Source organism: Pagrus pagrus (genome assembly GCF_965226575.1).
Source record: "Pagrus pagrus genome assembly, chromosome: 21".
NCBI lineage: Eukaryota > Metazoa > Chordata > Actinopteri > Spariformes > Sparidae > Pagrus > Pagrus pagrus.
The window spans coordinates 22,317,858-22,334,277 of NC_140208.1; the positions used below are offsets into that span (position 1 = coordinate 22,317,858).

At 41.0% G+C, this 16,420-nt stretch overlaps 1 protein-coding gene across 13 annotated transcripts in view; it reads left to right on the plus strand.

Moving 5' to 3' along the window:
* LOC311250962 (RNA binding protein fox-1 homolog 3-like) overlaps positions 1-16,420 on the plus strand; it is a 655,829-nt gene that overhangs the window by 404,052 nt on the left and 235,357 nt on the right. For 7 of the 13 annotated variants that reach the window (XM_084343156.1, XM_084343159.1, XM_084343148.1 and 4 more), the window contains exons 1-2: positions 3,187-3,392; positions 8,646-8,767. The exons of 1 other annotated variant lie outside the window; for it this stretch is intronic. In XM_084343156.1, the coding sequence (XP_084199282.1) occupies positions 3,251-3,392; positions 8,646-8,767 (264 nt within the window). In that variant the 5' untranslated portion in view covers positions 3,187-3,250. Of the gene's footprint in view, positions 1-3,186; positions 3,393-8,645; positions 8,768-16,420 lie in introns of those variants that run through there. 5 more of the 13 variants (XM_084343161.1, XM_084343160.1, XM_084343162.1 and 2 more) reach the window with 2 other exon arrangements.

Sequence of the window (16,420 nt, forward strand, 5' to 3'; positions counted from 1 at the left end):
CACACAGCCCTTGGGGGCCTCACTGTTAAGCACTAACATAGAGGAGGTGCGACTACCAATCCGAACTCTCTGGGGTCTGCTTGTGAGGAAGTCCAGTATCCAATTGCAGAGTGTTGTACTCAAGCCCAGTGTTTAGTTTTCCAACCAGCTTCATGGTTAGATTGTGTTGAATGCTGAGCTAAAGTCAACAAACCGACTGAGTAAAGAGCTGTAGATATGGCATCCTCTGTGGATCTGTTAATTCTGAAAGCATACTGGTGAGGGTCCAGGCTGGTATTTGATTTGCTGTAGAACCAGTTTCTCTAAGCACTTCATCAGGATGGTAGTAGGGTAGCGGATACCTATGTATCTTTTGCTGGATGGCAGCAGGGTGAACAGACTTTACACAACAGAATATATACAAAGGCTTGTAGTTTGTAGTTGATATTGTCCACTACCTGATTATAGTAGGCATGAATGTTCCACTGACAGTGTTAAAGTTGCTTTCCTGTCATTGAAAATTGGATTTAAGTGTGATGTGGAAACTGGAAGCCTCCAGTGCACAATTTATTTGGTAACACTTAAGATTAGGGAACACATATTAACCATGAACTACCTTCTTATTAGCTTATTCTTATTAAGTGGTTTACAACAACTCCCTAACTCACTATCAATAAGCAGTGATTAGGAAGTTATTGAGGGAAAACTCTCACAGTAGTTAATGGCCTAGTAGTTGCAGAATATGATCATGCAGAATAAGGCATTAGTAAGTGATTTATAATGGCTTAAAAACATCCAATATGCTACTAATATGCATGCTAATAAGAAACTAGTTAATGGTTAATATGTGTTCCCTAATCTTAAGTGTTACTGATATTTGCATATTCATATATTCTGGAATTTTTAATGAGTAACAGGCCGGACACACTGGATGCGTGAGCAGCGCCTGTGCGTGGTATTATGTCTTGCTTTTCGTTTTGGCATCCATGTTACCAGGTTAGAGCAGCCACACTGGCTGCCTGAGTCACACTTCTCACGTGTGGTCAAGTGTGGCTGCAGCGGCGCTTATTCTAGAGATTCAGAGTCTCATCTGATTGTACAGTGACATGCGTGCGGTTCTTGGCAAAAATAGACCTGAAACCGACCTGTAGACATATCAATCATATCAATATCATACCAGCGTTTCACTACAGTTTTAATGGATGTACAAGTAGTATATTTCACATACATGAAGAGAATATACACAACAGGCGAAGGACAGTTTTCTTCCTTTGCACTCTATTTTTCTTCATCTCCCTCCCTCTCTTTCCCCCTCCTGCTTTCTTGCTCTTTCAGCAGGTGTAAAGGAAAATCATGTCATCATATTTATTGATAATAACTCCATTTAAACAGATAGGGCAGGCAGGAGCCATGATGCTGCAGCAATGCTGCCTATGTGAACACAGACACACAAGTGAACAGCAGCAGCTCAACAATGCAGCCACCACACCTGTTAGAAGGAATAGGTGCCCCTGTATGGTATGCAATATAATGCCAGTTGGGAAAAAAATGTTTGGACTGTTTTTTTTGTCATAAAATAGACCAAATAAACATAATCAAAAGACATTTTCAAGAAAACATCTTTGGGGGTGCTTTTTGGGGTGTGTTGCCTTGACACTGTACCATAATGGTAAGTAATGAAAGAGTTATTGTTTCAAATCTGAACAAAATGTATTTAAAAACACATGGAAAACACTCAGTAGCCTCAACAGGTTACAGTGTATACCAATTGAAATGTAAAATCATTAAAAAATAAGTCTTTTCACAAGATTGCATGTCTGAATGTTGCCTGCAGGCAACATTGTACCATTGTGGAACAACCTATTGGAATGAATGCATCAAAGAGTCTAAGCATATTTCATCTAACTTTACATGAACCATTTAACAAAACAAACAATCATAACATTCTGCAAAATAACAAAATGATGTCAAATTCCAGTGTTTGATTGTTGGTGCTTCATGTGAATGCTTGTTGTCAGTTTCACAAGTGTCTGTCAATCTCCTGTGTGTTTCCTGACATGTGTTGCCAACATTTGTTGTGTTGCTGCCATCTTTGGCTCACTGCTTATGGAAATTTATGAAGCAGTTCTTGAGCATAGAATGATGTTAAGTTCATTCTGTAAATGGAGGAAAATTGTGTGTGAGTTGTTTGTCTTTGCAGAGCAGCAGCTTATATTTTCCAAAGTTCACTGTAATAGTAGACTATAGCCTACAGTGTACAGTAATAGCCTGAACTTTACTACAACTAACATCAAATTTATCTAGGTTAATTGTAGAGATAAAAAGAGAATTATGATTTGCTTTTGAACAGTATACACTACCAGTCAAAAGTTTGGACACACCTTCTCAGTCAATGTTTTTTCTTTATTTTGTATTATTTTCTATATTGTAGATTAATACTGAAGACATCCAAACTATGAAGAAACATATATGGAATTATGTAGTAAACAAACAAGTGTTAAACAAACCAGAACATGCTTTATATTTTATATTCTTCAAAGTAGCCACCTTTTGCTTTGATGACAGCTTCTGGTATTCTCTCAATCAGATTCATGAGGTAGTCACCTGGAATGGTTTTTAATAAACAGGTGTCTGCCCCGGGAGAGGAAGACCAAGAGTTACCTCTGATGCAAAGGATAAGTTCATTAGAGTTACCAGACTCAGAAACCACAAATTAACAGCACCTCAGATAAAAACCCACATAAATTCTTCATAGAGTTCAAGTAGCAGATACATCTCAACATCACCTGTTCAGAGGAGACTGCATGAATAAAGCCTTCATGGTCGAATTGCGGCAAACAAGCCACTACTGAGGAAGAACAAAAACAAGAAGAGCGGTGTTTGGACCAAGAAACACAAGGAATGGACATCACAACAGCGGAAATCTGAACTTTGGTCTGATGTGTCCAAATTTGAGATTTTTGGTTCCATCCACCATGTCTTTGTGAGACACAGAAAAGGTGAGCGGATGGTTTCTACATGTGTGGTGAAGCATGGAGGAGGTGTGATGGTGTGGGGGTGTTTTGCTAATGACCCTGTTGGTGATTTATTCAAAATTCAAGGCACACTTAATCAGCATGGCTACCAAAGCATTCTGCAGCGGCATGCCATCCCATCTGGTTTACGCTTAGTGGGACCATCATTTGTTTCTCAACAGGACAACGACCCCAAACACACCTCCAGGCTTTGTAATGGCGATCTGACCAAGAAGGAGAGTGATGGACTGCGTCAGATGACCTGGCCTCCACAATCACCCAAACTAAACCCAATTGAGATGGTTTGGGATGAGTTGGACCGCAGAGTGAAGGCAAAGCAGCCAACAAGTGCTCAGCACCTCTGGGAAGTCCTTCAAGACTGTTGGAAAACCATTCCAGGTGACAACCTCATGAATCTGATTGAGAGAATGGCAGAAGTGTGCAAAGCTGTCATCAAGCCACAAGGTGGCTTCTCTAAAGAATATAAGATATTAAACATGTTCTGGTTTGTTTAACACTTTTTTGTTTACTACATAATTCCATATGCCTTCATTCATAGTTTGAATGTCTACAGTATTGATCTAAAATGTAGAAAATAATACAAATGAAGAAAAAACATTGAATGAGAAGGTTTGTCCAAACTTTTGACCGGTAATGTATATACCTAAATACACAATATTACAATGCCATGGTGAATCTATAATGGTACGATGTTGCCTCAACGGAACATTTGCATTTTAACAAGTTTTCATTACTTAATTAGCAAATAAAGTACATTTCTATATTAGAAATTAAGCTTTACTCACCTATTATTGTGAATCATTTTTTACCAGACTGAAAAAGGCCAGGAAATACTTTTTCACACCATTTTTGAAGAGGGAAATGGCTGAGCTGATCCTTCTGAAAAAGTCTGCAAAAAAGGGATTCTGCACGGCCTCCAGAGTGTCATATTCAAACACTGCTATCGGTTCCTTATGGTCCTGCATCTTTTTCAAAGTATTACATCATAATTGGTGGTGTATTGTGTGAGTGTAAAAGACCAACAATGGGTATGTTAGCCTACATAGAGGGTTTGAAGATTTAAAATGTAGTAATTGTACTTTTTTCTGCAATCGGCATGTCAGACACACAAAAAAATGTTGTATGCCGTAATACGGCATGGCATGTGTGGAGGGGATCTTTAATTTATGGCAACTGCAATGCCAGTGACAGACTGGCAAACAAATCTCTTCCTATTTATCTAGAAAACTAACTCACTGTTGTGTAGCAATTGCAGAACATTGCTACTCAATGGAAAATTAAAATGAAGATAAAGTTGCATGAAGTAATGAGGGAGACAATACTGATGAACAAGAACTATTTAAACTTTTAATATTCCAAATCACTGTTTATTTATTGTAGTAACATTGGAAATTACACAATTTGTTATGTTAAGCTTATGTACAAAATCACTTAACCTGCCTAATTTTTAGGCTCAGTACCCCCATATGTTTGTAATTCAGTCTTTAAAAAATATCACATTCTGTGCTTGTTTGATGACGGATTCATATATTAATGCCCATTTTCATGATTGCTGTTATTATATCTGCAAAAAAAAAAAAAAAAAAAACTGATTCAGTATGCCACAGAGGAAACCTTATTTGGTGATGTAGGAATTGCATTTACATAGTTTTGAGATGACAATGATTTTTTCTATTTGCACATACTGTAAGTCACTCTGCCACCACATGAAGTATGTTTTATAACACTAGATGTCTCTATGTCTTGCTGTCTTTTTTTCCTTCGCCCTTTTTTCATGCTCTCTCTTCTTTTCTGTCTCTCTTGCTTACACACTCACACACACTCCCAGTGGATGACATTTTGGTACTCAGAGCCTCCAGGGGAACAGAGAGTGATAAATACTGTGAAGTGAGCTACTACTTAGAATAGAGGAGCCGATAAATTGACCTGGAGTGGGAGTGAACTGGGCACATCCAATGCCCTAAAAATGACAGTGATGTACATGTGTGTTTGTGAGTGTGTGTGTGTGTGTGTGTGTGTTAAAGAGAGCGAGAGAGACCTGCTCTAAGACCCTCCAAACATCTCCAAATGCCCAGCTCATAGTTTCTTTTCCTCCTGTCCCTCTAATATTGCCATCAGCATCAGGTGAGCCAAGTAGGGTAGCAGACTGAGCGGTAATCTCTCTCTGTCTCTTTCACACACACTCACAACTCATGGGGTACTGACTGGGATGCAAGCCTAGCAGATATGCACTTGCCAAAGAACCAGGCCAGAACCAAGCCAAGAGGCCATAACTCTGTGTGTGTGTGTGTGTGTGTATGTGTATGTGTGTGTATGTGTGTGTGAGTGAGTGTGCCAAACTACTTAGAGTGATTAAATGTGAAGTATGCACATTCAAAGTTGAGCCAGGAGGAACCAGCCAAGTCCAGATCATGGCACTGAGAAAGAGCTGGTGCAGTGAGACAGAGTGTGATCTGGCTGAAGTGTGTTTCAGAAATCCTGGAGAAGAGCTTCATTTACCTGCTCTCCCTATTTAGGTCTCATCATTCACGGCTGAACACTGCCCTGACATTTAGTATTATGGGTTTTACTGTAATTACATCTACAGATTTACACTTCACATCCATTCAGTCAGTGACCTGAAGCTCATGGAAGCTACTTTACTTTCATGGTTTTTTTAAATAAAGGCTGTGCTCTATCATGGAGTTGCTTATGTAAACTATTATTTGTTTATTTGAACATTTTTTCCCAAAGATAATTTACTGTGTTAGTTTGTTCAGTCAGCAGAGAACACTACCATTCAAAACCAGGTGGTACCAATAAATGTTCTGAGACACAAAACGTAGACTTTGGTTCTTTTCCAAAGTAAGCGTTATGGCCAATAGAAACAGCTGACTCATATTAAACGATCCAATACAACTTGGTAAGTGTTAGATAGCCAGAGCGAAGATCTGGTCATGGGTCACCTCTCCTTTCCCCCCTCCTCTCTGAACCCTTTCAGAACATGTATGTAAATTGCAAACCTGTTGTCTTCCTCTGAAACAGTAAAAACGTCCACACTCTTCCACGACTGTCACTACATTACTCTACTTATGCCTGGGTGTTTTTTCCTAGGATGGATCCATCCTATCATCATCATCATCATCATCATCATCCAATCATCCTTAGGATGATTGTCCACCCTAAGGACAAAACACCCAGGCATAAGCAGAGTAATGTAGTTTATGCTGTTCAATGCAGCCAGCACTGCACAGATTTGTACATTGGGGAGACAAAACAACCTCTCCATAAACAAATGGAACAACACAGGAGGGCCAACTCCTCAGGTCAAGACTCTGCTGTCCACTTACATTTGAAGGAGAAAAATCATTCCTTTGAGGACAACAATGTAAACATGTTGTCCAGAGAAGACAGATGGTTTGAAAGAGGAGTAAAAGAATCCATCTGTCAAACTGGAATGACCGTCTTTGAACAGAGGAGGTGGCCTAAGACATTACTTATCACCCACCTACAATGCTGCAGTATTGAGTTCTCTACCCAGACAGCTTAACAGCCATTCACACCTGGGCTCACCTAGCCCTAGCAACCCACATGAAGGCCGGTTGGGTCAACGACCCTCAAGTGGCCCTAACGACTCTGAAACTAAAGCCCAATTTATACTACTGCGGAAAGTGCTGTACACGGAGAGCCTGTCGGAGACCCCCGTGACATAAATTGCACCACATAACGTACATGATGTAACACAAGCAACATAAGTAACAACAGTAACGTACATTAACTCACTTATGTTACATACATTAAAAACAAATAACTCTTGAACCTTGGTCACAAACGGGACATGATCCCCAGCCTCCAGAGGGAAAGTCTACTATGTGACCCAGCCACCTAGCCAACCAACCAACCAACCATCCAAACCACCCAGTGATTCCAACTTTTCTCACTCTTTATTCTAGTGCACTCGAGGGTGCTTCAAGGAGTGAGGCTAGAGGGGGACCTACGGCGTCAAACTTAAAGGCTGGACACACTGGCTGATGAGCAGCTGCTGTGTGTGGTGCAACGTCTTGCTTTTCATTTCAGCATCCATGTTCTCTATGACCATCTCATATAGCGATTTTAAGTTAGAAAAAATTAGACCTAGAAATTAATGAATGTAATTAATGAAAATTAATGTCTGTAAAGGTGTGTAGGGCAGTTTTTTCCTGTGCACTTCTTTCTCTCCCTCCCTCCCTCTCATTCCTCCTCCTCTTACTCACTCTTAAAAAAGGAAAATCAAGTCATCATGTTATTGAAAATTTTTTGAAAATTGACAGCAGCTCAGCATCGCAGCTGTCAAGCACTTAACAAGCAGGCAATGTGGACCATGAGTTGGATGTGTAGGGCCACTGACCAGGCTGCTGTATTTGATGCATTGGGAGTGAGAACAGGCAGCATGGGCACAACGGGCTGCACTTCTTTGTGTTTATTGGTGTATTGCAAACCATCTTGTAAGCTGTAAACATCCACCTATTGTACCAGAGTTTGTAAATGCTGCTCTTTCTAAGTCAATAAAAGCAATCTGGCTTCATATTCTGCGAGATATTTATGGGCTAAATTTATATATCAAGAAAAAATGCATGCCCATCATGAAAATGTTTCAATAGCAGGGGGAAGAAAATCCTCATTAGTATGCATTTTAAAGAAATCCACTTTCTAAACATATCCTGAGCACAGAAACAGTATCTTCAACTAAAATTGAAACGTTTCTGCATTGTCTCACAAACGCCATATCGAAGGAGAAGGAGGGGACAAGATAAAGATGTTAAGGAAGGATGGCTTCAGGTAGGAACAGTACCACTTCCAAAGAAGATAGGGAATTGAAAAAGGAATCCATAATAAGGCAGGGTAAAAAAGGAGGGACTAACAGAATGGATGAAATGCTGGTGAACTAGACAGGAAAGAAAAATGGAAGTCAGGTGAGTGAATGACAGTCTGTGCTGCAGTCAGACTCAGGAGTGCAGTTTCAAAGACAACAGTTCAGCCATAAAGCCTGGCAGGCTGTAAAGTTCCCCTGGTCTATCCAGGACTTGCATGCCGTGGTTTGGCTCTCTTTCTATATGACTCCTTTGCTGTGTTGGCTCACCCCAAAAGTGACACTTTAATGGCCTGCAGCTTTTACTCTGCAGCTTAAATCAGAAAAGACAAAAGGCAGAGAAGCAGTGTCTTTTCCTTTGTTTTTTTTTTGTTGCTCTTGTGTTTTTTCTTGCCTTGTATGTAATGTTTTATCACCTACAAACATTGCTAATGTGTGTATGTTTATGTTGGTGCTAGTGAGGTGGTCTGTTGTCAGCCTATTTTAAGGAAGCTTTACAGCACTCCTTAGATGTGATGTGAACAAATACGTAATTTGGATATGAACAGATACAAACAGCAACAACACCAAAGTAAATGGCCAAGTTAAGAAGGAAGGGGTGACAAAAAAGATATACAAAAATGAGAAGGAGGGATGAGACTAATACATGTGTATATATATACTGTATTTGTATGTACAATATCTTAAGACTGATCTGTTTACTAAAAGTTTCTCACTGGTTGAAATGTATGTACTGTATAATGTATTATAACTTTCATTGACTATATTTAGCAGTAAAAAAAAAAACTTGTATTATGTTGCAGAATCCAAGCCAGGAAGTGGTCTGTGCAAACCAGGAACCATTGCTCTGTTCGGTAACGTGGTGTGCAGCGGGCTGCTCAACGAGCACTTCTGGCACTTTGGGGTTCCCCTCGTCACAAGACTGGTAAGTTCCTGTTTTTTCTTTGTTTCACTCCTTTGTTTTCCTCCCTAAAAATTTCATTCTCTCCTTTCTCCTTTGGCTTCAGCTGCTGGTTTTATGTGTCTCTGTAACGGTCTGTTGTCTCACACATACATAAAAAAGGCACACATGCAGTATGTATCAACGTAAAGTTCTTGCAGGTATTTTAGACTTTCGATTTAAGGACAAGATTCAATTCAATTTTCAATTGAAAAACCTTTGCTATGCTATTGTTGGATTTTTATTGGATTTTAATGCCCTGGCATCTGTCATTTACATTTTTTATAAAGTGCACCTGAATGCACCATGAAGTCCCCTGAGTGTGTTGAACTCTGGCACAGAAGCATCTATGGAGATAAACAACACCTAAATGTAGCGGTAGACTACACTACCCATAAGTCTATGCATTGGTGTATGCATTAGGTTTCGGTTTCACTAAGTAAAGGGGTTGACGTGCGATTACTTCGGCATCCAGTCTCTTCATTATACAAGGTGTCAGAATGTGGCAAAGAACACAAATCTCTGCGATATACTTTGCTTATGTCTTCTGTCGCATGGGGACATGGCGATAGTGTGATTACCTGCAGAGAACAACGGTGAACTTTGCATGCTCACGAAGACGGGGAGAGAGCCAGTGAAGCTGCGCAAGACGGTGAGAGGGAATCGGCACACACGCAAGGAGAAAATAAAGACGTCATGGCAGTTTCAGTGCAAATAACACAGCCAGAACCATTCGACTTTTCAAGTCCGTCTGACTGGCCGAGATGGGTCCGAAGATTTGAAAGATTCCATGTTGCATCCGGATTAAAACACCAAGACGCAGACTGTCAGGTAAATGTACTCCATGATATTTTGAGTGTCTTGCCGATGTCAGCAGGAGATAAAAAGAAACACAATACAGTTAAACTAAATACTGTGATTTTTTAACGAGCACAGTTCAACATGAGATGCCAGCAAGGAAGTGGAGAATGCAGCATTTATAACTGAAGTGCACAAATTAGCAGAACATTGTAGCTTTGGCTTGCTAAAAGATGAACTCATAAAAGACCAAATTATAGTCGGGATAAAGGACAGAAAATGATCCGAAAAGCTGCAAATGGACTCTGAATTGACCCTTGCAAAGGCAATACTAAAAGTGAGACAGAGTGAGACTGTTAAGAAACAACAGACAATACTACACTGTGCGGCGGGAGTTGACTCCAAAACAAATGTGGATGCCATTAAAACAATAAAAAGAGGAAAAAAGTTCCAATATACAGGGAAACAGAGAAACAAAGACCATAAGCTTGATGCACCAAGTGAAAAAGAATGCGGCCGATGTGGAAAAGGACAAAAACATGATTGGAAAGATTGCCCTGCCAAAGACGTGGAATGTCGAAAGTGTCACAAAAAAGGACATTTTGCGGTGGCCTGTCGCAACGGTCAAGCAGTATACACAGTCACAGAAGTGCTGTCGGACAGTGATTCTCAGGACTTTGCATTCTTAGGTGAAATGTCTACACAAACCACCAAGCCATGGATTGAAAAAGTCACTCTGAATGGAGACGCCATCAATTTCAAAATAGACACAGGCACGGATGTGACTTCAATACCAGAGAGCGTATTCAACCCAGAGCAAGATGGTAAGCTAGACAAACTGAAACGCTGAAAAGACTAGTTGGTGCAGGACAGAATCTGCTGGACGTAGAAGGCTGCTTCCAGAGCAAAATGTGTGCAAAGGGCCGATCCACAGATCAACATGTGTATGTTGTGGCAAGACTGACACAACCACTTTTGGGCCTGCCAGCTATAGAGGCCATGGGGCTAGTGCTAGAGTCGATGAGGTGACGCAGACAGATACAGACTTTAAGGCACTTTACCCATCAGTGTTTCAAGGGCTAGGCGAGCTAAAAGAACCATACCACATAGAGTTGGAACAAGGGGTGATACCCTATGCACTGTCAACACCTTGAAGAGTACCTCTACCTCTCAGAGACAAGGTGCGTGAAGAGCTAGAGAGAATGGAAAGTATGGGTGTCATATCAAAAGTGACTGAGCCGACAGCCTGGTGTTCCGGGATGGTAGTTGTGCAAAAAACGATGAAAGACAAACTGAGAATCTGTGTGGATCTCACACCATTGAATGCAGCATGAAGAGAGAGCGTCACGTTTTGCCTGCTGTTGACCAAACACTGGCAATGATCTCAGATGCCAAAGTTTTCATGAAGTTAGACGTGCGATCAGGATTTGGGCAAATTCCTTTAACTCTAACTTTAACAGAATCACGACTCCTAACAACCTTAATCACTCCATTCGAGAGACGTTTCTTCAACAGACTCCTGTTTGGAATTGCATCTGCTCCGGAACATTTCCAAAGAAGGATGTCACAGATGAGAAAGATGAGAAACAGAGAGTTTCGAGGGCGTATTATGCCATGCAGATGATGTGTTAGTGTATGGTCGAAACAGACAGGAACATGATCAAAGACTGCACCACGTACTGCAGAAGATACAGGAAGAGGGACTTACACTTAATGAGAAGTGTGAGTTCACACAGGAGCACATCATGTTCGTCGGGCACAAGGTGTCTTCAACAGGAATTAGCCAGATCCAAACAAAGTGAAAGCTATCCTACAGATGCCTGAGCCTACATGTGTGGAGGATGTGAGGCGCCTTATGGGCATGGCAAACTACCTGTCAAAGTTTGTACCTCAGATGGCAACCATCACCATGCCACTAAAAGTCCTACTGAGAGAGAAAAATAAGTGGGTCTGGGCAAAACCATAGCAAACTGCTTTTGAAAAACTGAAAAGTGGACTGAGCTCACCAAAAGCGCTTGCTCAGTACTCAAATATAGCAGAGACAAAAGTGGCTGCGGATGCATCACCATACAGAATAGGTGCCGTTCTCACACAGAAGCAAGCAGATAACTCCTGGCAACCCGTCACATATATTTCAAGAGGACTGACAGACACAGAAAAGTGCTATGCGCAAATCGAAAAGGAGGCGCTGGCGGTAACGTGGGCGTGTGAAAGACTAACATCTTCCCTGCACTTCACTCTTCAGACTGACCATAAGCCCTTGGTCCCTCTGTTGAGCACCAGAGGTTTAGATGACCTCCCTCCCAGAGTTTTAAGATTTCGACTGAGACTCCTCAGGTATGATTACGACATTGTTCACGTGCCAGGCAAAAACCTCATCACTGCCGATACATTGTCCAGAGCTCCACTGAGTGACACTCCATCTGCTGATGACCTACAGCTTGAAAAAGAGGTCCAGGTGTTTGTGGACGCTGTTGTGTCTTCACTCCCTCCTATGGACACAAGGCTTGCAGAAATAAAGCAAGCACAACAAACTGATACGCTACTGTCAAACAGCATGGCCACAGAGACACAGATTGAGTTCAGGGATTGCACCCTACCCAGTGAGCAAAGAGTGGTCTAGATCACGTCTTTTAGACATCATTTATGGACATCCAAGACGTCTAAAAGACGTCCTCTGGGGAGCCAGAATGAAAGTTTTTTATACGTCTTTTCTGGACGTTGTATAGACGTTTATATATCGTTTATCGACTAATTCTGGCTGTCAGTGGACGTCCAGATCATGGCCTGACTGGACGTCCAGATCATGGCCTGACTGGACGTCTTTTCTCAACGTCATTTATCGACTAATTCTGGCTGTCAATGGACGCCCAGATCATGGCCTGGCCATGTCAATAGTCAGGCCATAATCTAGACATCCACTGACATCGAGAATTAGTTGAGAATAGACGTTCATACTGACTATAATCTGGACGACCATTGACAGCCAGAATTAGTCGATAAATGACATTGAGAAAAGTCGTTCAGTCAGGCCATAATCTAGACATCCACTGACATCCAGAATTAGTTGAGAGTAGACGTTCATACTGGCTATGATCTGGACATCCACTGACAGCCAGAATTAGTCGATTAACAACATATAAACGTCTATACAACGTCCAAAACAGACGTATAAAAAACTTTCATTCTGGCTCCCCAGAGGACGTCTTTTAGACGTCTTGGATGTCCTTAAATGACGTCTAAAAGACGTGATCTAGACCTCTTTTTGCTCACTGGGTACTGGCAAGTCAGAGCAGAGCTGTATCTTGCTGGAGACCTTCTGATGAAAGGGGAGAGAATAGTCATCTCTCAGACACTCAGAGGGGAAATAATGCACAAACTCCATGAAGGTCACCAAGGGATCTCCAAATGTCGTGCCAGAGCTCAAGCATCTGTACGGCGGCCAGGTATCTCTGCACAAATTTGAGAGACAGTAAACAGATGTGGAATGTGTCAGAGATACAGAACACAGTACAGAGAGCCCCTCATACAGTCCCAAGTCCCCGACAGGCCCTGGCAAAAGGTTGGAATGGACCTGTTTGAGTGGGCAAACAAGACTTACCTGCTCATCATTGACTACTTCTCGCGATACATAGAGGTGGCTGAGCTCAGGGTCACATCATCTGAGGCTACTGTTCGTGCTTTGAAAGAGGCTTTTGCACATCATGGATTTCCAGAGACTGTTGTATCCGACAATGGGCCACAGTTATCTTCAGAGACATTCAGAACATTTACAAAAGAGAGCTGCTTCGCACACGTCACGAGCAGCCATCGCTTCCCACAAGCTAATGGTGAGGCTGAACGTGCAGTGCAGACAGTCAAGTGTCTGTGGAAGAAAGACACTGACCAAACCAGAGCACTTTTAGCATACAGAGCCACACCATTAGAACATTGATACTCACCTGCGCAGTTACTAATGAGAAGACACCTGCGCACATCCCTACCTCAGTCTTCAAGTCAGCTCACACCAAAATGGCCTGACTTAGAGGCTTTTCGCAGGAAGGATGAGGAAGGAAGGCGTAAGCAAGCAACACACTACAATCTTCGCCACCGGTCCAGAACACTTCAAGAGCTCACCTCAGGACAGAATGTGTGGATCACCACAGAGAAAGCTCCTGGGACTGTTCTAGGGACTGCGAACATGCCAAGGTCATACTTGGTAGAAACTGACAAGGGCATTCTATGGAGAAACAGAATCCACCTGAGAGCCACTGGGAACTCCTTTGAAACCACCACCAAGTCAGGCAGAGTTTCCAAGGCTCCTGAGAGACTTGACTTATAAATGGGAAAAAAAAATAATGATAATGTAAAAGAATGTTGATGTTTCAGTTGACTACTCTTCTTAATTGGTAAAGAAAAGAGTTCCAGAGAAATGTGTTGTGATAAAAAGATTAGCATAAGAATGTTTAGAATTTGATGAGTTGATGTCAGAAAAGAGTTGACAATTATTTGATAAAAGGAAAGGTTTGAAATGAGTTTAATGTTCTGATAAAATAATACAGACTTGTCCTGAAAAAATAAGATGTTGCTTAGCTAAAAGGAGGAGGTGTAGCGGTAGACTACACTACCCATAAGTCTATGCATTGGTGTATGCATTAGGTTTAGGTTTCACTAAGAAAAGGGGTTGACGTGAGATTACTTTGGCGTCCAGTCTCTTCATTATACACTAAACACAGCAGAATTTTTTTTATTAAAAAATTTCAGAAAAAAAGTGTTGTGGTGGAGAGTCTTATGAGATTTTACTTGCCAATCTGAAATTATGCCCACATTTGGTACTTGGCAACCTCCATTTTTGACTTTAACATATTCTTGCAACTACATTTACAGTAGCTTTAGATACTGTGCATAATGAGACGTATTATCTATTTGCAACTAAGAAGCTGACAGCAAATTCTCTGGTGTAACGTGCATGGACTCATCAGTAACAACACACAACATGCTCTGTACTTTCTTCAGCAGTTAACATTGCAACAATGCCAGCTACAGGGAAATAAGCCACATTAAAACTACATTCATCCGTGGACAGGATTGCTGTAAATGATCTTGAGCTATACTGTCTGTCCCACCAACAATTCATTTTATTTTGATCAAATCAAATCAAATCAATTTTATGTATTTATACAGCCCACAATCACAATCACATTGCCTCAGTGGGCTTTACAATCTGTCTGTTAGGGGTGGGCGATATATATCGTTTGCGATAATATCGTCATTGTTGTTTTGACGATGTGCAAATTTCCATTATCAAGTATTTAAATTACTTGGCCAATGCTCCGTCTCTTCTTCTCCATTTTTGGTGAATTTCAAGCGCCACCTATAGGCCTGGAATATGAACTACAGCACTTTCAGTCGTTTTCAGTGGATCGGTCTGGATGCAAATATTCTTGAATTTTAAAGGATATCCACTGATAATCGTTATCGCCAAAATCCCCAAAAATATCGACATATTATTTTTTGCCCATATCGCCCACCCCTACTGTCTGTAGACACAAGATTCTATTACGAAAACTTCCCAATTGAAGTTTTAGTTCTAACTAACTGGAGGGGAGTTGCAGGCTTTTAAACTTTGTGTGGGAGTGTCCTTACAGAGTCATTAAGGACACGTGTGAGCTCTGAGTTTCAGATTCGTTAGGGCCACTTGTGGGTCGTTGAACCCAACCGGCCTTCATGTGGGTTGCTAGGGCTAAGTGAGCCCAGGTGTGAACTGTTGTTAAGCTGTCTGGGGAGAAAACTCAGTACTGCATTGTAGGTGGGTGATAAGTAATGTCGTAGGTCATCCCCTCTGTTCAAAGAGGTTTCAGGTCGTTCAATATGACGATGGTGAACAATATAAACTTTGTTTTAGGGTCATACCGTACCACCAGACTACATAGCAACTTATTTCCTCCAGCAACTTCTTTCCTCAGGCTGTGAAATGCCTAACTTTATTCTCAGCACTCCACCAAAAAAAATAATGTAAGTATACAGATTAATCTGACTCTAAGTCCAAATCCAAACTGTTGACAGATGTGAAGAATTACTATAACAATTCATGAAACATTGCAGTACATTTAAAGATTTGATAAAGTTTGATATCTATTTTGTTTTTTTACCTTTAGTGTCTCCTCTTAACTTTTACAGTATGCACCTGTTGTAGGCTGACCTAACATTCTCTTTCAGCAACGCCTTTACTTTACTCTGTCACACATATACACCTGTCCTTGGCAATTGGCCAATACTGTACACATTCTTTGTACCATTGGCCGCTGTGTTTTGTTTGACGGTGCAGTGCCATTGTCTGTTTAAATTAAATGTTAAGTTGTGTGTATTGAAGAATAAAGACTGGACCTGGTTGTGATGATCATCATGATTTTGTTTTTCTGTCTCAGGCTTTACTTACAGCCAGCAAATACTGCTCATATGTCCTCATAATTTTGTTTTAATATCATACAATTGCTATTGCTGTTTCTTCACTCTCTGTAGGTCACATTAGTTCAGTTTTTGAACATTTTAACAAACATTCTGGCCATATCTTACATATTGATCATTCAAAGTCACAAAGTCATGATTAAGCATATTGTCGGTGCTCAGAAGAAATTATTCCATCTCATAAAGTTAAAAGGTTGGATCTGTTACGATATGTGAGAGCAGTTCTCTATGTGTCTACTGATTGAAATTGTGGTAGTTAAAATGTGCTGAGGTAACCCAGGATGCTTCTTTCCAAACACTGTTGTCACTTTAGCATAGAGCTAATGCAAGCATGAATGCTTAAAGTACTGCTAATACACCTTGTTATAAGTTATTCTGCGTTATAATAAACAT